Source organism: Typha angustifolia, chromosome 6, assembly GCF_048772165.1.
Source record: "Typha angustifolia cultivar Huaian chromosome 6, ASM4877216v1, whole genome shotgun sequence".
Lineage (NCBI taxonomy): Eukaryota > Viridiplantae > Streptophyta > Magnoliopsida > Poales > Typhaceae > Typha > Typha angustifolia.
In genome coordinates, this window is record NC_133244.1 from 2,084,395 (window position 1) to 2,106,935 (window position 22,541).

Below are 22,541 nucleotides of genomic sequence, written 5' to 3' on the forward strand. Positions count from 1 at the left end.
TTTCGTTTTTTTTTTTTTTTGGTTTTCTTTTACTCTGAAATTTACTTTGGTTTTAGTTTCAGATTTGTCGAGAGTTTTTATCATTAAAAAAAAAATTGATGCACTCCTAAATTCAATAATATACTCTTGACATAAAAATATGATTTTTCTTTTGATTATGAGTTATTATAGTCAATTTTATCATCTTGTAGTATATTGTTTCAATTTTGATTTTGTCACTCCCTCGACTTCTATAATAATAAATTTTTAATGCACTCATAACGTATGTGTATTCTTGTGTGAGCATGATATCATGAATATTTTTTTAAATAGCTCTCTATTAACTTTGATTTGCACAGTTTGACCTCATGCTTAGTTATCAAATATTTTTATAAAAGATCAATGAAAAGGGCTACAATGAGTTAGTGTGAAAGTCGTCTTGTTTCGAGTCCAGTTTGACTAAGTATATTATTTGCAAATTAACAAAAAAAAATGATATATGTGAATTTCTTCTTACTCATTGTTTGATTTGTACTACAAGAAAAGGGCTACCTACTCATGTGTGAAAGCTATCATTGCACATATATGTTAAAAAAAAATACAAGAAAAATTCTTGTTATTTTATGGAGAATAAGTCGAAAAGTGAAAAATTTCAATACTAAGTCGGTTTGACTACTGTGTTGCATCATTGTTTATATAATAAAGTTTGTTTAAGAAGATTGGTTCATGTTATCTATGCTCATCTTGCATATGCATATTGTTATGATCAATCAAGATTAATGTAATTTTGAGTGATGCATTCGAATTGATTATAATATGCTTTTAATGATTTGATTGATCTTGTATGACTTATTTCATTTGATTGTCATATTCTATGTCTTGAATATATTTTGGAATTCTAGAAGTGTATCTCCAAAAAGATTTTTAACTTGTTTTTAGTTTTAAAAATAAAAAAATAATAATAATAATAAATAAAAAAAAGGCGTTTGAACAAGGATTCTTGAGTTCGAACGCGCGCGCGGACTGGTGCGTTCGAACGCACTCGTGGTTTCTTTAAATATTGCGTCCGAACCCAAGGGTTTCATTTTCCATTTTCCAAACCCTAAAAACCCTTCATTTTTCCCTTCTCAAATCTTCAAGATCTTGGTGTTTTTCATCGAATTTTTCACTTCAAATCCTTTTTGGGGGTAGATCTCCTCCGGATCTAGTGTCCTTCAACCAAATTTTTGAGTTTCTCCTCACATTTGCAAGGTATGATCATCCATTATTTTCCTAGTTTTTTATTCAATAAACATGCTTGATCTTGAGTGATTTTATGCGTTCTCAACTTTTAATCACATTAATGTTAAACTCTTGATGGTTCTTGTGAGATTGAACGTGATATCTTAGCGTTTTTCAAGTGAAAGATGTTTTTCCTTTTGGAGCTTCATGGTTTCTACCATTTTTTTTAGTAATTCTTGCTATTTTTTGGTTGCTTTGGGCATGTATTGAATATTGCAACGTGTTTTCTTTTCAAGAATGCCTAAAAAAACGACAGTGACCAAGAAACTAAGGCCGCCTTCGTCGCCATGTGCGGGAATTCTTTATTGGGATGAGCGGGACTGCTTATGTGGAAGTTGTTCGGGAATTCTTTAGTAATGCCACGATTTTCGATCACTGTATCCGTTCTACTGTTCGTGGTGTATCTATATACCTGGATTCCGATGTTATTCGTGCTGAACTGAGTCTGCCTGATGGTGAGTTCCAGTATCCGACGTCTGCTCCACTTCCTGATGTCAATGACTATGCCGGTACAGTCCTGATCAAAGGGGAACGTTGGAAAGGTAACATGATGCCGCATGTAAAGCTGACATCTGTGGCTCGCATGCTTCACCTTTTTTGTCTGTACAATGTTACCCTCAAGACTCGACATTCCAGTATTAGTTTGGATCGTGCATTTCTTCTTCATGCCATGTTATCGGGAGTCTCTATTGACTTAGCTGCAATGATCTATGATTCGATTCTCTCAGATGCACAGAAAGAAGCACCTCGTGAGGGATTACCATTTGGCATTTTTCTTACAAATTTGTGCACTCAAAGTGGGGTGCGAGTAGATGCTTCGGAACCTTCTCTTACTTCGTAGAAACCATTGGATCGGATTACTCTGAAGCGGAGTCAAGCTCACGACCAGTCGTCTCCTCTCAAACCATCATCTTCCGCCGCTGGTCGGTCATCGCACCTCGACAGTTCTGATGATAGCTCTGCCGATGACTCATCTCCCACTGAGGGGGAGTTATCACAGTACTCGGATCGGTTCGATCAACTTAGTACTCAAGTGTAGGATCTCCATTCAGCGGTGAATGATTTACATACTAAGCAAGTCCGTCAGGGAATTATACTTGACTCTATGTTGACGATTCTTCATCGTCAGTTTCCTCCGAGTTCCTAGTCTTTGGCATTTGTGCCAAAAATGGGGAGAGTGTCTTAGTGTTTAGGGTCTAGGTATGTAGGGGGAGTATGGGCATAGGAGGAGTTTAGTGGAGTTTACTTAATGTTGAAACCTTGCTTTCTCTTAGTGTCGTTGGCATTTGAACTTAACTTGAAGTAATTGTGATGACGTGTGTTTAATCTTTGTCTGTTTAAATTTTTGCTCTTGTGATAACTTGTGTTTTGATTTTTTTTTATTTCAAGTTATTTTCACTTGATCTTGGATTGGTATATGTTTCTTTGCAGGGATTGATGTGCAAAATATTCTAGACTTGTTGATTGCTCAGTTTGAAGTCTTTGTAATAACTTGTAACCTAGGTGTTTTGTCACAAATTGCCAAAGGGGGAGATTGTTAGGTTTTTATTTGTTGGCAATTATGTACAAAATATTCTAAGTGTATTTTTTCATGTATATGAGCTTTTCACAAGTCTAGAATATCTCTGGTGTGAAGAATTGCAAGATCATTGGAGAAAAGCCGTCGCGTTCACACCGCGTTCATAAACGCGTTCGAACGCGAAAACTGCGTTCACAAAGACAGAGAGCCGCGTTCACAAGCGCGTTCGAATGCGGGCACTGCGTTCACACAGACAGAGAGCCGCGTTCACAAGCACGTTCGAACCCAAGCACTGCGTTCACACAGACAGAGAGCCGCGTTCACAAGAGCGTTCGAACGCGGGTACTGCGTTCACACAGACCAAGAGCAGTGTAACAACCCAATCTATAAAAAAAAAAAAAAAAAAAAAAAATTCTGGGCACGACGCGACCGGCCACACTGTGGCCGGCCTCATGCCCATGCAAGCTGCGCATGCAGCTTGCGTGGTGGGGGCGCCACGTGCCCGCTGCCGCTGCCGCAGCCAATGGGCTGCGACCAGCTGGCCGCGGCGGGCCCCGGCGTCGCCGCAAACCGCCCCCCCCTCACCGCCTTCCCTCTCTCTCTTTAAATCTCTCTCTCTCTCTCCCGGTTGGTCTCTCTCTAAACCTCTCTCTCTCTCTCTCTCTCTCGCCGAGGCCGGACTATCGCCACCGCTGCCACCTCCACGAGCGCCGGTGAGCTCTTTCTCCTCCTCTCTCTTCTTCTCTCTTCTTCTCTCTCTCTCTCTCTCTATCTCTCTCTCTCTCTTTCTCTTTTTCTTACCTTGGGCTCGGGCCCGTCGCAGCCGAGCCGCCGGAGAGAGGCCGGCAGCTGGCTGGCCACCAGTTGCTGGTGCCCTCCCCGCCGGCCCGGGTCCACACCTCCCTCACCTCCTTTCTTCTCTTTCTCTTCTGTTCTTCTTCTTCTTCTTCTTCTTCTTCTTCTTTCTTTCCTTCTTTCTTTCTTTCTTTTTCTCCTTCTTCCTCAGCTCCTCTTTTCTCTTTCTGCACAGTGTTGGGCTCGGCCCAGCACTGTAGCAGACAGTGCTGGGCCGAGCCCAGCACTGATGGCAGTTGTAATTAATTTATTAATTAATTAGTTTATTTATGTTATTTATTTAAGTATTTTGCTTCTTAATTAATGCAAATAGATTATTTAGACATTAACTATTTTAATAATATTATATATATCCTTCAATGTATTTTTATTAATGATAATTTTTATAATTAATGATTAATTAGGCATAAATATAGGTAATACTTATATTTATTTATTTACTTACTTATATGTATATTAGATTAATAGATAAATTTATAAATTATAATTATTAGATTTATATTCTAATATTCTTATGATATACATTTTTAAGTAACTCTATTAATTTATTATACATTATTATTTTGTAGCAAATAAGATAATGACTACATAGTCCCTAATTAATCAAGATATAATTTAATTATATTTAGATTTTTATCTATATTTTATTTATAATTAAAATCTAGCCAAAAAACAAGTAAAAATTCTAAAATCTAATAAATCATCATATTTTACTTGAACGGATTATAATGGGATAAACAACTAACTTTATGTTACTTAAACATTTTCAGATCCCGAACCCCCTTATTTGAGACCCCGTGGACCTTGCTAGCGATGAGTGTCACTCGGTTACCTGACGGACGTGAGAGATGCGTGGTTTGTATCTTCTGATCAGACTGTGAGTAGTCTTATCCCCTAGATCCCTTTCTCAAATTAGGTTATATTATATATTATGTACATGCATGTTTTGGCCTCCAGCATGATTATATGACTTTATATAAAGATGATTTCAGTCGAGCATATTTTATCATGCACTTGATTAGACTGATCTGGGATATGAGTACATTAGTGATATATAGAGATGATTGGAGATGATTATGCTGTTATGGTTTTATGTCGGGATGATTTCTATCATGAGTATGCATGTGATAGATTAGCATGAGTATGCATGTGATAGATTAGCATGAGTATGCATGTGTTAGATACATGGTTGGAGTTTGCATTACATCATTTTGCTCTTGATTCCTATTCCACCTAAATTCCTGTTATGCATTGACTTGTTATTGTACTGGATATATGCATATGATCTGTCATTTAGAAGAAAAGCATGAAATGTGATTGATAGGATAGTTGATAGAAAGCGTGAGGATACCCGAGTGGGCGCGAGGGTTAGGACGCGCTTGGTGGATGATTGATCGCTCGACATGGTCGCGATCCTGTTGGCCTTACGTCCGAGGTCGTTAGTCTGTGTGCGCAGCAGACATTCGGACACATGCCGTTCGCCAGGGCATATGTGGCGAGTTATCCTCACGAGATTTCTATCAGCTAGAAGGGTGCCCGGTCTGGATGGATGTTGATACCCTTAGCGGATGGCAGGGTATGATTATATTTGAGATACTCCTTGCGGATGGCAGAGTATGCTCTCAGCCTTCGGGCATGATGTTGAGATCGGGTACCGGTAGGGGTGGCAAAAATTGACCCGACCCGATAACCCGACACGACAACCCGACTGTTAATCGGGTTTGGGTTTAGTCTAATCGGGTTCGGGTCATAAACGGGTCAACCCGCCTAACCCGATTATTAATCGGGTCGTGTTCGGGTTTATACCACTGACCCGCTTGACCCGTTTAACCTGTTTAAGTAAACGGGTCGGGTCGGGTCAACCCGCAAACCCGCTATATATATATATATATATAAAAGTTTTTAACCCTAACCCTAATACTCAACACTAGTTGAGTGAGTCCCCAAATCGGCCAAATCCCGATCCCGCAGCCGTCGCACCTCGGCCTTTACCCATGCCCGCAACCATCGCCCCTTGGCCCTTACCTATGCCCGTAACCGTCGCCTCTTGGCCCTTACCCATGCTCGCAGTCGTTGCCCCTTGGCCCTTACCCATGCTCGCAGCCGTCTCCTCGTCGTCTTCTTCCATTAGATCGGCTTAATGGTGCACCGACCGAGAGGGCAATGATGGCCGCGGCGGTGGTGGAGAGTGGAGACAACGGTAAGCTCTTGCTTCCATTAGATTAGCTTAATGGTCTTCTTCCATTAGATCCCTTCTTCTTCGAAATCTCATCATCTCTTCCCCTCCTCCCTCTCACCTCCACCGCCGCCAATGGCAAGCTCTCGTCGCCACCGCAGCCTTCTCTCCTCATCTCCGACGGGCCTCCCACTCTCTTGCAGCCTTGCCTCTCCTCAGACTTCCGACGGAAATCTTAAGGCTCGATCTTCTCTGATCCTCCCTCTCGAGGCCTCGCCTCCACCGCCACCCTTCTCTCCTTAGATCTCCGACGGATCGCCATCCTTCTTGCACGCCTGCCTGCCCGCCCCATCGTCGTCGCTGTCGGTCGATTGATCTACCACGCCATCGCCGTCAGTCTCCGATCTCTATCATTGAGGAGTTGGATTTGTTACCGACTTATAGTTGTAATTAAGGATTTGTGTTAGGATTTGTGGGTTAATGGCTTGTATAACTGAGAGTTTATTGTATAAAAGATTCTATTTGTGTTAGCCCAGTCAATTGTATAATAAATTCTGTTTGAATGCAGGGTTAATGGCTTAATACTTATAATTATTATTTTTATGTTGTATAAATTTTGAGTTGAAAAGATATTATTGTATAATGTATTATTTATATAGTGTAAATTAGTAAATATTAATTTTTATATGGGGTTAAATAGTAAATAATTAAATATTATTGTATTATTCGGGTCGTGTTAATACGACCCATTTTTTAAACGGGTTACACGGGTTGTGCTGTTTTAACCCGACCCATTTAATAAACGGGTTACACGGGTTGTCGTGTTACCCGTTTAATAAACGGGTCGTGTTCGTGTTTACTAAATACAACCCGTTTAATAATCGGGTCGTGTTCGTGTTAGGGAGATGTTGACCCGACCCGAATCTGACCCGACCCGAACCCGCTTAACCCGACCCGATTGCCACCCCTAGGTACCGGGTGTTGACTGTGCACAGTGGTCTAGTATGATGATGACATATAGAGATGACATTGATGATTGAGATGTTGAGAAATGCATATAATTTCATTATCATCTGATTACCTGATTATCGAGTGGTCAATATACATCACATATGATTGCATTTGATATCATAACATGGTCATGGTCGGCATGCATCATGTGTCATATTTGATAGAGAGTTATGATGATTATATGACATGGAGATTTATTTATTCATTGTCGAGGATTGTATATTTTTATCAGTATGACATGTTATCTACTTTTTATTTATGTATTATTGAGGATACATTCATATACTCATTCATGACATGATGGTGCTTTCTGATTCATATTATCCAGTACATGATTTACTCTCTGTTTGGCATCACTGATTCGGGGTAAGGTCTATTCACTGAGCCTTTTGCTCATGACTCTCTTTATTTCTTTTCTAACCCCTCAAATATGTGGTACGTGATAGCGACTTGAGAAGATATTTTAGAGTGTTGATGAGGTGAGCTATAGATGCGAGATGGTATAAATGATAGTTTATATAGAAATTAAGTTGTACCAGTATTTGATATTTGTACTCTTTTGTATTAGACGATGATTTGTATAATACAGGTCGAATCATAGTGTACCCTTGTATTAGTTATTTTAGTTGTATCTTGATGGTTTGTTGTGGCCTGTGTGGGTCTTGCCAGATTATGTAGCGGTCTAGTGTGTATTATTGTGTATTTTGATATTCATATGTTAACAGGTTTATTTGGTTAAGAGTATGATTTATTTGGTGATGGATTATGTGATCATGGATATGTTAGCAGGTGTTATTTGATGATGTCATGATTGTATGTGCACAGGAGTGTATCTGTGCGTGACGGGCCCCGCCTGACCTGTCGCGTGCGCCGCGCGTGCCGTGTGGGCGCGTGGGCGTGCATGTGTCCGTGCCGGGCGGGGGCGTTACAAGCAGCGTTCACAAACGCGTTCGAACGCAACCTGAAGAATTCAAGCTGTCGCGTTCGAACGCACTTGGGCCCGTTCGAACGCACCTGAGATTAAGTCAGGCCGTTCAAACGCACCCGGGCCGCGTTCGAATGCACCTATGAAGTTTGCAATTTATTGGATTTTTGTGAATACGGATAAGACTCAGATTTGGCTCTATCTTGAAGATCATATATAAGGATTGTGAAACCCTAACTCTAGGGAGTTGAAGAAGATTATTCAAGGAGACTTTTTGAAGGCTACATCGGTTCTTCAACAAACAAGGTCCTTCGCATCTACAAATCTTTATCTTTCGTCTTAAGGGCTATCTAGACGAAAGATCAATCTCGAGGGCTACTGAGATTGTACTTCAATCACAAGATGCAGTGAATCGTGGGTTCTAGCGATCAAGACTGAGAGAACAAAGTCGTTTGGATCGACGGGTTGTTTTGTGAGTCAGTCTTGTAACTGCTACTATCATAGTGATTGGTTTTGATCGAAGTTTGGATCCGTGGTTTTTTTCCGTTTTGGGTTTTTCCACGTTAAAATCTTGGCGTTCATCTCTGCTTTCGTTCTTAATATTTCTTTGATCTTTTACTTAAGCGAACGAGCGATATTATTGCCTAGTGTTTAGATACATACGTGTGTCTAGGGGTTTTTTACAAATGTGTTCGAATAATTAAAAATATCATTTTAATTTTGAACATTCGAATGATCCACTGAGTGTATTTAAACGGCTGAAAATATGCTTTTGTATTTTCATAAGATCCATAGTGTGCCTTTGAACGCATTGACTTGCTTGCTTCAAATCTTAAAAAAATTTCAAACCAAATCTTATAAAAAACATATATATATATATATATATATATATTTCAATGCTAAAAACCTAGCGGTATTAACATTTGGGATTTGCTTACACACCTTTGCATCCCCTAATTGAATGTTTTATTATTACTTCAATTTAAATTATTGCAGTAGATCTCTAGCATGCTAACTTATATATTCATTTCATTTCATTTCATTTCACACATCTCAATCTTGCTATAAATAATACTCACAAGATACAAACGTTTTTAAAATTTATAATGTGAAGATAAATAATTACATAATATTATTCTAAAAATTTGGAAGTCTAAAATGATGAAGAAAGCTCAGATTTCTCAAGTTTTGTAACAATAATGATAAGGAGAACCATTTCGGTGGACAATCCAAATTGGCAAGTAGGAGATATTAAGAAGATAATTATAAAGATTAGATGATAATGTTTCTACTTTGCAAGTCTGCATAATCAAAAGAAAAATTATTAGAGGTAGCAATATATATTATATGAGATAAGAGATCACCATACATATGCATGATTATTATAAAATGGCAAGGATAATGAGAATTCAAGGATTGTTGAATTGCTATATGTTGATTGGTAATGACTTAAACAATAGTAAGAAAAAAATTGCACCTGACCTTACAAACTATTGTTATTTTTTATATACACTTTGTGAACTTGTTTTTCTACTACATATATTTCTTGAATTAATTTTTTTTTTGATTTAAGGAGGTATACGTGAATTTGTTTTCTTAGTTTAAGAAATATATATGAGTAATAATTTTTTTTTAAAGAGTTTATGTCAAGATAATAATAATGCAGGAGTTTAAACGAAATTAAACCAAATATTAATGGGTGCTAAAGAATATTTGTCTTATATGATGCATAAATCTGGAATTAATTGATGGCTGTAGAGACTTTATCCATATTTGCAGCCAACTTATCGATATTGTTGAGAGAGATGATAATAATTGGAATTGTCGACGTTAATAGTAAGGCACGCTCAGCGGGGTTTTAGATTCGAGCCTAGTTTGACCGGGATCGAGCGGTTGGATTATTTTGGCAGTTTCAATTTTGAGTTTAATAATCTTAATATGACTTATATTTTTGACCTCGTAGTCTTAGACTCGTAGTTATGTATCCTCAAAAAGAAATATAACCATATATTCTTATATATATAACGAATATAAATATATATATTTTAAAATTAATCATAGATATATACAAGAATTATATTAAGATAAAAGCACGAGTAAGAGTGGTCTCGAGGAGATAAACCAAACTATGAGACCACATTGTCAACGGCATTCAATTTACGTAAATAATGTAGTCTTCAGGGGCTAAACTAAAAACACACAAAGCCGCACATTTTCATGCTCCCTCCCTCAAAGCTCCCCTGACCCAAGATCTCTACTCCCCTCCCAGATCCAGCTCTCCCCGGATCATCAGCCACTCTCCGCCGCCGAGATCCAACAATCCCGGCGATGGCTTCCCCTGCGGAAGCCGAATCCCGGCTCAATGCAATCCTAATCCCCACCTTAGAGAAGGTAATCAAGAACGCCTCATGGCGCAAAGGTCATTCGAAGCTCTCTCACCAGTGCAAATCCCTAATCGACAAGCTCTCCTCCCCCTCTTCTTCTTCTTCTCCCGACACTCCTTCTTCTCCTTCCTCCTCCCTCCCTGGCCCCCTCCGCGACGGCGGCCGCGCTGACCTCTCTTTGGCGGAGTCGGAGTCCATCCTCTCCCCTCTCATCTCCGCCCTCTCCTCCGCCTCCCCTAAGATTGTCGATCCCGCCCTCGACTGCGTCCAGAAGCTCATCTCGCACTCCTACCTCCACGGCGAGGCCGACCCCTCGTCCCCTTCCCCTGACTCCCGCCTCCTCGTCCAGCTCATCGACGCCGTCTGCAACTCCCACCCTCCCGGCGCCAACTCCGACGACTACATCGAGCTTCTCGTTTTGAAGACCCTCCTCTCCGCCGTCACCTCCACCTCGCTCCGCATTCACGGCGACGCCCTGCTCCACGTTGTCCGCACCTGCTACGATCTCTACCTCGGCAGCAAGAACCCCGTCAACCAGACCACCGCCAAGGCGTCCTTGATCCAGATGCTCGTCATTGTCTTCCGCCGAATGGAGGCCGACTCCTCTACCGTCCCCGTTCAGCCCATTGTCGTCGCAGAGATGATGAAGCCTGTCGATCCCTCCCCTGCTGCTGCTGGCGACGTCAACTTTGTCCAGGGGTTCATAACCAAGATCATTGGGGACATCGATGTCGTGCTGAACCAATCCACACCCCCGCTGCTCACCAAGACGGCATCTGGTTCTGCAGGTAGTGGCGCACATGACGGCGCATTTGAGTCGACCGCAGTGGAGAGTGCGAATCCAGCGGATCTCTTGGACTCCACGGATAAGGATATGCTTGATGCCAAGTATTGGGAGATTAGCATGTACAAGACTGCACTGGAGGGCCGGAAAGACGAACTTGGGGTGGACGGCGTGGGAGACAGGGATGATGATTTGGAGGTGCAGATTGGGAACAAATTGAGGCGGGATGCATTCCTGGTGTTCCGGGCACTTTGTAAGCTCTCAATGAAGACCCCTCCTAAGGAGGCGGCAGCAGATCCAGCACTGATGAAGGGAAAGATTGTAGCTTTGGAGCTTCTCAAGATTTTGCTGGAGAATGCTGGAGCCGTGTTTAGGACCAGCGAGAGGTGCTCTACTTTCTTGACATGCCATCTAATCTTCTTTTACTTACAAAATCTAAGAGTCTTTTAATTAGCTCGAGAATAAACTTCAGTCAGAACACAAAAGGGCTTTAGTTAAAAATCTCAACTTGAAAATGATATACAGATAACTGTCTCTTGCGTGAATCTTTTCGAGTCTGTTATATAGACCCATAAATTGATTTACAGGTGCAGTGGATTAAAATGTAGATCTTGTGCTTTAATAATCAGTCAGGTGCTATTGCCATTAAATCTCCTTAATTCAAATACCAAGAGTGAAACATTTACATGCAGTTCTGAAGGAGTAATCTTCATAACAGTTTTGTGCATAAAGTGAATCAAATAATATTTTGTACCAATTCATGTTAGAATTAGAGATTTCGGTCCTAAATTTAGGCTATATTTGGTCAAACTGCAATATCTTTATAGTTTATCTATTATAGTGGAGATTTTCTTTTGAAATATATAAATCATCGATGGCTGTATAACCATGGACAAGAAAAATATATAAATCATCATCGGCTTTATAACCATGGATTGTTGTCCCACTCAATTACCAACATCGATACAGGGAGAGTGTCTCGATGCTTAGGGGTGTAAAAGAGCTGAGCCTGAGCGAGCTGACTCTAGTTTAGGCTCAGCTCATAATTGGTTTCTAGCCTAATTTAATATTTAGGCTCGGCTCAGCTTAAATCGAGTCGAGCCAGCCCGAGCTTGACTCGAGCCCAAGCCTGATTGTAGGAGGAGGTGACGGCGGCAGTGGCTTGCCGAAGGAGGAGGAGAAGGAGAAGGTCGATGGAAGAAGGGGAGACCGAAGGAGTAAGAGGAGATTTTGTTAGGTACGTCTTCTTTTATAGAATATGGGCTGCCTTTGCGTTGAGTTTTCTATCCTCTTTATCTGAGTTCTTCCTCTCCCCATTGCTCTCTCTCTAAAGTGGTGATGCAAAGTTTGCTCGTTGCTCCAAAATTGGATCTTTCACCCGCTGGAGTTTGGAGGCACTTACATAAATGTCCAGGGGGAGATTGAAATGGGAAACTATGAGATTGGTATTACTAATAAATGCTTTCTCTTTTGAATTACTCATTGAAATAAATAGGAATTGTTAGCTCCTTAGCTCCATAAGCAATTGCTCTCTCGACTTGACAAGCCTAGACCTTTACTTAGAGATGACGACTTGACAAGAGACTACATTTAGTTCTGCAGAACTCTTTGCACTCTATCATGTAATACATAGGCATAGGCATAGGCAATGATGGCCGTGCCGTAACTCTATTACTCGATAACTCTTCAAGTGTGTATATATATATATATGTGTGTGTGTGTATATATATGCATATAGCCGGTAGTTGGTTGCCTTCTAACCGGGCAAAAGGCTGTAACGAGCCCATCGAGCTGAGCCTGAGCGAGCCGGCTTCAGCTTAGGCTCGGCTCGAAATTCAAATCAAACTTCGAAAATAAGCTTAGGCTCGAGCTTCAGTTGAGCCGAGCCCGAACTGCTCGTTTATTTTGACACCCCTGTCAATACTCCCTTGTATTGGCTTGTGCCAACCTTTCCAATAGGTATTGAGCATATCTGAGTTGATTTGGGATTTCCTCCCTTAGGAAATTGATTTATTTTTTCGTGCTTGATCTATTTAAACTACTCTTCAAATTTTAGAAATCAAAGGTAAATCTTACTTTTCCTCTAAGCCCTAGGTCTAAAAAAATCTGAAACCTCTTTTTGTGGAAAATCATCAAATTGTAATTGGTGTATGATTCTAGTATATCTAACATTTTTATGAGAAATTGCATGTGTTATATCAATATTTATATCAAAATATTTAATTTAGTCTCTGAAACCTATTTTAAGTCCTTAAAAATACTTTAAAGGCTTTATTTGGGTATATTTAGTCCATCCTTGTAAAGGCATATAGGTTCCACATGTCTTGAGCCAAGGTCGATATGCATGGTGCCTAGAGGTGATCAATTGCCCCAACCCGCCTAGGCTCAGCTCGAACCTGTTCGGTTAAGTGCGGCTAAGGCCCGATTTGAGCCAAGCTCGATCGGAGCCTGAATAGGCGATAGGTGGTATGGGCTAGGTATTTGCATGCCCAGGCCCGTCTAAAAGCCCAACCAGTTAGCCTAATTTGTGAGCGTGACTCGAAAACCCAACCCAATCAGCTCGTTTAAGTTCTTCCTTTACTCATATTACTCTCGCCTCCAGCCTCCCCAATGTCGATGCATGAAAGGATCGCCGTCGTGTGTCTTCTCCATTACTGCCTACAGCAAGGTGATGATCTCCTACTTTCTTGCCGTTGGAGTGGTTGTCATTGTTGGCCTCTCGGACTTCAATTTTGTTGCGATCGAGGGGACTTATTCTTTCTCCTTTTCTCTTGACCTTTGATCCATCCTTCGCGAAGGCCTCCTCGTCATTGCTGGCTTACTTGTCTGGCAATCCTCATCGTCGTTGTTGCTCTGACAACTGTAGTTATCATCAAATTTGGAGGTTAGAGGAGTTGAGGAGGATGAGACGATCATCGCCATCGGATTTGCTCGACTAGAACACCTCTGTTTTGGGGTCAGAGAGGTCCAAGCTGCCATTAAAGAACATTGTATTGCCCATTGCACTCGTATAGTATCGATTCTAGAGCTTTAGACTATCCTAATACTTCCCTTCAATAGGATAATGGCAAGGTTTATCGTCTTCTTGGTGGCAATGATAGCGCAGCTCTTTATGGTGGCTGCAGCAATTGCCAGAGCGTGGTGGGATGGCCAGAGTCCTTCATGGTCGTATGTTGCTCTCTTCTTCTCTCCCTTGTCATTGCGGCTCTTCTCTTCTCTCAGTAGAGCACCCATTTAAAGAAACTAGGGAAGATGAACCCAGTAGAGCCCAACCCGCCTTTTAAACTCTCTCTTTCATGGGTTGGTGGGTGGTAATAGAGTAGACTATTCTAGCCTAGTGCAAAGCTAGCTCGATTTGACCCACTCTTGGGCGAGCTAGTGAATAGAGTGCCTAGTTTGAACCCAGCTTGGCCTGCCTGATGATCACCTCTATTGGTGCCCTTGGCACATCAATCCTCGTGTATAACTAGTGATTGCTAATGCACTCCATGCAAGTTACTCCATCTTTATTTTAAATTAAACACAAAACAGAAGTTCCATCAGGAAATAATTTTTGATTGTCTGTGCAAGTAAGCTACTAGAAGAAGCTTGAATGTAAGATTGTGAAATTATAGAGCAGTATAGAATGGAGAAATATATATAAACCTTGCTTTACATCATGTAATCACATGTTGCATTATATGGTTCAAAATATTGTCATTAATTCTCTATTGTTCCTGATTAGCTAATGCTATCTAACATGAAGACTTGAACATCCTTGTAATGTGCTCCTACCACTTGTTCCCACAGAGTACACCATATGACTTCACAAGAATGCTTAGAAAATTAGGACCTAGGTTGAACTAATTTGTAATTTCTTGATGTAAACCTGCAATTTAGCTTGTTTCTGGTTAAGGTACAGCGCTAATATGACATACTTTTTCTTCTATGAAATCAATATAAGCAAAAGGTTGGGTCAGAATAGAATTAAAATTATTGGAAGAAGACTGAACAATCTGATGAAAATCTTCATTTCCTTCAAACTTTTATGAACCACAATGAAGGAGATTGTAGAAAAGCCTAAGAACAGACTTGGTCCTTGTAATAGCTAACTCGGTGAAAGATCAAATGGGTTCCAACCTTCGACCCATGAATCACCAGTGTATGTGTTGTTGGTCGATGTTTCTGGCTTCACTAATTTGAAAATGTGTTAGCCTCCATGGAGAATCACTCACGTTGAATTACTATATCATATATAAAAGGCTGCTCAGTAGGATGTCAGATGCAAAAATAGAGATCACTTCTCAGAATAGTTCTTTGCCAAGAAACCCTACAGATTGTAGGAAACAATGACAAGTTAGCACCGCTAGTTTCTGAGCATTCATTGAGCCAATTGATATGGGCCATATGGCTACTTTTGTTTTTGTTTTACTTTTCAATTATATTCTCGGTGCTGCATGCTGTTGTTCCTTCTCTATCTATTAGCAATCCACAGTATTCTGTGAGCCCCAACCCTTATATATAGCACATTTGACCTCCTATTCTTAGGATGATATTAATGTTACGTTCTTTGTATGAGTAATCCATTCAATAACTATAGTGAGATTCTGTCATATAGACCTTCTAGGCATTAAACAATTCAGTACACCTTTTAAGATGACTGGCATGCCCTATCTCATTAGAAATATAAAAAATGAACTTGTATGCTTATAGTTCTGTCGTTATTGCTGTTCTCTGAGTTCTCTCTATTGTTAAGATGCTGTTGTTTTAGTTTTCCATGTTTTGGTGCTAATCTTCTAGTGATTGCATTCCATTAATTTTCAATCTGCATCCCATCTGCAAGTAGAATTCAATTTGATGATTTTCTCTAATTCTATTTTCAAAGAACAATAGTTTGGGAAACCCATAATTTTTTTTTTATGATTGCAATTTCAACCAATGGATTACAGTTTATGGTTGAAAATAATATATATAAAGTTGATGTACTTGGATTCTAGACCAATTAGGCTCTAATTTGAAGATTTTCCTACTTTTTGAACTTTTTAAATTAGGGTGGAAAATTTATGGAAAATTCTAAGTTTTATATATTGGTGAAATTGCAATCTATAAACACACGTGGGTTAAGACTTAAGATCAACCTCTATGTAGTAGATCTACTTAGTATAATTACAATTGTACCCTCAATTATTTTATATTTTCCTGTAATTTTCTCTTTAATTTTCATTAATTAAAATCAATATATAGTGACAAGGGTAGTATCTTTGGCATGTGCCTGTGTCACGTGTTGATACCTTATTGGCGCGACAATCCTTACCTTGCAAATCTTGTGTTATAGGATTTGTCATATCGTTTTAGCCTATAGGTAAGTTCTAGAATGTGTAAACTAGGAACAACCTAGAACCTAGTTTGTATTTGGTACTATTTATCAACTAAAAATGTTATGCTTCAAATTCAAATTCTATCTAAAATTCTGTTGATTGTGTCATGGTGGATGTTACATCATCTTGGAAAGAGTGCTAATTGTGATATGGTGGGTGCTAGATCTTCTTAGAGAGTGCAACTCTCCACCAATATTTAATATGAAAGTAAAATATTGAAGTGCGCATGGAAGTTCCAAATGCCCTTCTCCAATAGTAAAAAAATCCGTTCTCTTTACCTTATTGTAGAGAAAAGTAGAATTCAGGCAAAAATACCCATGGTTAATTTTGATGGGTCCTAATCCGAATGGGTTGTAACAGATCAGGATCAACCATAGCCCATCTTGATTCCACCATGAAACTAGTTAATTGATTGTTGGGATCGACCGAAACCTGATCCATATCAAACTTGTTTCGACCGAAATACCCTAACACGAGTTAGTAAATGGATTGGATCCCATTTGGATCCAACCTAGGGATATCCCTTTTCTAGTAGGATCATCTCTCTCTTTTTCTCTCTTATGCACTTTGGCGAAGTCCTCAACGTTGATCCATCAAAATAGAAGTTCGACAAGCTCCTCTTCTGACAAATCCTACGACACCTCACTTCGATGATCTGAGGTAATTCCTTTTTTTTTTATCAATCGTTTTTTGGTTTTTTCAATTTCTCCCATTCTCCTGCAACCCCCACACCTCTTTCTCTCTCCGAAGACCTCCTTACCTCTGTCTCTCCACCTTTGCTCTCCCTCTTCTCTCTTCCTCTTTGTTATGCAACAACGGAGAGAGAAAGCAAAAAGGAGAGCGAGAGGTTGAGGGAAAGTAAGAGAAAGGAAGAGAGAGAGATAGAATGACAAAGAATGGGAGAGAGGGAGTGAGTGATAGAGTGAATCAGAGAGCAGGAGAGAGGAAGACCAAGAGTGGGGGTGATTGAGAGAGTAGGAGAGATGAGTCTTTTTTTAAATTTCCCTCTGACTGAGAGAGTGCCGAAGGAGAAGAGAGTGTGTGGGAGAGAGATAAAGAGAGAGAGAGTGAGTGAGTTTTCTTTCAAATTTAATATCTGAGCAATTTATATTATTTATTTTTTCTGCCATTTTTAAAAAAATTGAAGATTTTTTCTGTATTTTAAAATAATTTTTAGAATTTTACGTTATTAAAAATAGTTGATACAACTGATATATATCGTTTTTTAGGATAGCCGATGTCGATGTCGATGCCGATCCCAATCCCAATATTTCAACCCTTGAAAATACCCACTTAATAGGAATTAGGAACTCCCTTGTAACTTAAATTAGATAGGTCTGGATATCAATTTGAATAGTATTTTCTTTTTAACTTAATAAATGTACTATTACTGCTAAAAATTTCAAAAGTGATGCCTAGCACCTAACTAATTGCCTAGGTACTTAAAACCATCTTAAGGACCCACATAACATGTAGACTTGGTGCCTTGGTGGCTGCCCTACCTGATGTGGCTGCCTAAGAGGTCACGTTGACCAATTCTCAAAACATTTTATGAGATGGATTATGTGGTAGGATGCAACCATATACATTTTATATTACAACCAAACACTCTGTCCACAGACAAGTGAAAGTACTATTTAATTTGTTTTCCTCCTGTTCTTATGTCTGAAAATCCTTTTACAATAGATGAGAACTTGGAGAAGTGTTCAGTGAAATGATGTCCTTTGGACATTCTTTCTTCTAAATTATGCCCTCCACATATTGTAGACAAAAGTTCTGTAGAAATGTACTAGAAATTTTCTGACTTAATAGATAGCTAATTGTAGGTTATTACAGATTATCTCTACAAAAGGTGTGCGAACCAAGTTACTCCACTATGTCTATAACAGAAGAATCATTCAACTTCAGTTCTCTGGTCTGATTTCACAATCAAGGAACTCATTCAGATGTTCAACTTGTTACAGTGGTCAAAGAAGCCCTTTTTGTGTATTAAATATCTACTGTTATTTCCTTGCTTTTTTGAAAATGAATAATTTTTCCATAACAACAATACAGACAATTATTTGCTGGACCTATGAAATCAATTATCATGTAGATTGGAGGAAAGGAATCCAAAAAGATAAAATTAGATTACAACAAAAAGGGGCGATAGTCTAATAATGATCAAACGACATGAACATGGCTGGTTATTAATAATTGTGCAAGCATCCTACTCAACCTTTTCTTAATTCAAATAGTGGTTCACCAATACTCTTAGATTTCTGAGAACATAACACTCTATGTGGTACAATCAGTCATCTTGTTTTTATTACCTTTGATAATGTTCTTCATCTTCCACATAACTAGCTTGGTGAAAAGCATGGATCGCAAAATGGACCGATCTTGAGTTGGATCGGCCATAATCGATCCTGATCAGACTAGTTTTGGTCCGATTTCGACCAGTATTGGCTAGTTTCAACTAGTTTTGGCCGTATCGGCCGATCTGTCTCAGCCATATAGGCCGAATTGTTGAAACTTTGCCGTATTGGTTGAATTTAATTTTTTTTAAGATTCAGGTCGAATTTAAAATTTATCTAATCTAGGAGACATTAATAATTGATGTTATCAACTGCTTTTTTTTTTAAAATTTTAGTTTTTACTTTCTATCTCTTACACACACTCTCCTCTCATTCTCACACTTTACCGAGTTCATTTGGCGGCCTTTTTGGTGAGCTCCTCTAGTTAGTCCACAGTTTAGTGAATTCACATGAATTTTTTTTATCACCCACTTTTTAACTTCTCTTTTCTTACTGCTATAAAACAACAATGAAGAGAGATATTTCTTTTCATATTGTTCTACAGTAATAGTTTACGAGTTTTAAAAATTGTCTAATTCAAGTTAAAATTCATTATAGTTTTGAGTAAGTTTTTTCTTTAATTTTTAAAGTTCATACGTATAAAAATTTGTCTAATTCAAGTCAAAATTCATTATAGTTTTGAGTAAGTTTTTTCTTTAGTTTTTGAAAGTTTATATGCGACTAATTTTTATTTCTTCATTTTTAGTTATCTTTTATAAATTTTTAGAATTTTTTTTTACATTTTAAATAATATTTAGAATTTGACGAAACTAAAAATAGTCTGATCTGATATAGGTGACCGATACAGTCGATATGTATCATCTTTTCTATTGGTCAATTTCGATCCCGATACTGAGTTTTGGAACCTTGGTGAAAATGATATTATTGGATTACATGCATTAAGACTTTCAAGACAATCATAATGTGAAGGACATTTTTTTTAGTTCCTCCAATTATCATTCATTTGGGGAATACAACAATTTCATATTACTTCTATGCATTTGTGGTGATTAGACTTGTCAATTTCATATTAATATGCATAGATAAATTTGTATCTAATATCAAATGTATAGAATATGCATAATTTATTTCTCATCTCCTGATTACATCTATCAAGTTTATTGTGTCATGTTGTATTGCCATTTGTGTTCAGACTTCTGACAAGTTTGCTTGCAATTAAGCAGGTTTTTAGGTGCTATTAAGCAGTATCTATGCCTGTCACTTTTGAAGAACAGTGCTTCAACTCATATGATTGTTTTTCAGCTCTCCTGTTCGATATTTATGAGCCTGGTTTCACGGTTTAGACCGGGGTTGAAAGCAGAGATAGGAGTCTTCTTTCCGATGATTGTTCTTAGAGTTTTGGAAAATGTTGCTCAACCAAATTACCAGCAGAAGATAATTGTCCTTCGATTTTTGGAGAAGCTGTGTCTAGATTCTCAAATCTTGGTTGACATTTTCATTAATTATGACTGTGATGTCCATTCGTCAAACATATTTGAGAGGTAATTTATCTCCAACACTGTGCTATTCTTGGTACATTGCTTGTTGTCACCAGTCTCCTAATCCTTGCTCGTAGTTGTCAGTCTCCTATAACTATACAGGGCACCTTAGTTAACCACTTAACCTCGTAACGAGTATATGTAGATATTCTCATATATTTTCCCCTATGCTGTTGATCTGGTTACAGAATGGTAAATGGCCTGCTAAAGACTGCTCAGGGGCCTCCTCCTGGTGTTTCTACAACATTGTTACCATCTGAGGACTCTACAATGAAGAGTGAAGCAATGAAATGCTTAGTTGCAATTTTAAGATCGATGGGGGATTGGATGAATAAACAACTGAGAATTCCAGATCGAAATTCCCCTAATACAGAAACAGTGGAGGATGATACTGAATGTGGTAAGGAACCTCCAGTGGCAAATGGCAACGGAGAGGAGCCTGCTGAAGGAACTGATTCACACTCTGAAGCAGCAAATGGAGTATCAGAAGCTGCATCCTTTGAGCAGCGTAGGGCATACAAACTAGAACTTCAGGTACCTTCATTTCTCTCTTAGATGTACATCTATTATATTTTATTGGTGAAATCCTCCAATGCAACTAATCAATGCATTTCCAAATAACAGGAAGGCATTTCTCTTTTTAATCGCAAACCTAAGAAAGGAATTGAATTCCTTATCAATGCAAAGAAGGTAGGCGACTCACCAGAGGAGATAGCTGCTTTCCTTAAAAGTGCATCTGGCTTGGACAAGACCTTGATTGGTGATTATCTTGGAGAGAGGGAGGAGTTATCCCTCAAAGTCATGCATGCATATGTGGATTCTTTTGATTTTCAAGGGATGGAGTTTGATGAAGCAATTAGAGCCTTTCTTCAAGGCTTTAGGTTGCCTGGTGAGGCACAAAAGATTGATCGGATTATGGAAAAATTTGCTGAACGTTACTGCAAATGCAATCCAAAGGTCTTCACTAGTGCAGATACTGCCTATGTCCTTGCTTATTCTGTGATAATGCTCAACACTGATTCACATAACCCAATGGTCAAAAACAAGGTCTCTTTGTTGTCGATTCATCTATTATAATTTTTTTTAGTTCTTTATGAGTATGTTATAATTTAATTGTTCATGCAGATGTCCCCTGATGATTTCATAAGAAATAATCGTGGGATTGATGATGGGAAGGATCTACCGGAAGAATATTTGAGATCCTTGTATGAAAGAATTTCCAAAAATGAAATTAAGATGAAGGATGATGATTTTGCCCCCCAACAAAAAGAATCTACAAATACTAACAGAATCCTTGGCTTGGATAGCATATTAAATATTGTTGTACGCAAAAGAGATTCACGTATGGAGACAAGTGATGATCTGATTAGGCACATGCAAGAGCAATTTAAAGAGAAGGCTCGCAAATCTGAGTAAGTTACTCCCCTCCCCTCTTCCTTCACCCTCCCACCGCCCCCCGAAAAAAGGAAGTTTGATGTAATCACTGTCTGCTTGCTAATATGTTCTTCTTGATCCAATCATTGGTGTTTCATGTTTTATCATTATTTATATATAAATGCTTTCTTTTTGAGTGGCGAGTAGTTAGTGTGTGCTGTTTGAAAATTGTGTTTGTGTTGTGAATGTAGGTCAGTATATTATGCGGCAACAGACGTTGTGATCCTGAAGTTTATGATTGAGGTATGCTGGGCTCCTATGCTTGCTGCATTCAGTGTTCCACTTGATCAGAGTGATGATGAAACAGTAATATCCCAATGCCTTGAAGGATTTCGTTGTGCAATCCATGTTACAGCTGCTATGTCTATGAAGACTCAAAGAGATGCCTTTATTACTTCACTTGCAAAATTTACATCTCTCCACTCTGCTGCAGATATCAGGCAGAAAAATATTGAAGCCATTAAGGTTTGTTCTATCTATCCCCTACTCTTGAGTCTTGACTAGGATATGGCATGATCCAATTATGTTCTCCAAAATTTTAGCTATTTATTTAAGCTAAATTTTTGTTGTATATAAAGTAACTGCATGAATCCCTTATTATATTTGTCTTATCTAGCCTAATTGATTTATCATGTTTGCAATACTCCCATGCATCTGTACCTTCAATTTTCTTTGACTTGACTAATAAGTTAGCTGGGGTCCTACATGCTCTTTTGTTTTCATACCTTGCAATTAGAGGCATCTCAACATGTTAATGTGAATCTGATTGTGTGAAAGGTATCATCAATTACTTTTTACTGCACATACGATTTCCTGTCACTATGCAGGTGAAAGATGGTTGAAGCTTGTAGTACTCCCCATTTTCCTTATTATGAAATTTTGTACCAATTTAATGCAATCAAGGTTGCTATACAACAGCGTGTGATCTTTCATTTTATTTGGATGATCTGAAATCCAATATTACTATATTAAATTTCAACAATCAGATATAACAGACATTA

The 22,541-nt window shown here is 38.8% G+C and overlaps 1 protein-coding gene across 1 annotated transcript in view; it reads left to right on the plus strand.

Annotated features, from left to right (window-relative positions):
* Window positions 1–9,958: 9,958 nt before the first annotated feature.
* Window positions 9,959–22,541, plus strand: part of LOC140760772 (brefeldin A-inhibited guanine nucleotide-exchange protein 2) — a 34,702-nt gene continuing 22,119 nt past the window's right edge. Inside the window, exons 1-6 of the mRNA XM_073097775.1 lie at window positions 9,959–11,300; window positions 19,792–20,109; window positions 20,295–20,640; window positions 20,731–21,153; window positions 21,232–21,518; window positions 21,732–22,005. Coding sequence (XP_072953876.1) covers window positions 10,075–11,300; window positions 19,792–20,109; window positions 20,295–20,640; window positions 20,731–21,153; window positions 21,232–21,518; window positions 21,732–22,005 — 2,874 coding nt within the window. The 5' untranslated portion in view covers window positions 9,959–10,074. The remainder of the gene's footprint in view (window positions 11,301–19,791; window positions 20,110–20,294; window positions 20,641–20,730; window positions 21,154–21,231; window positions 21,519–21,731; window positions 22,006–22,541) is intronic.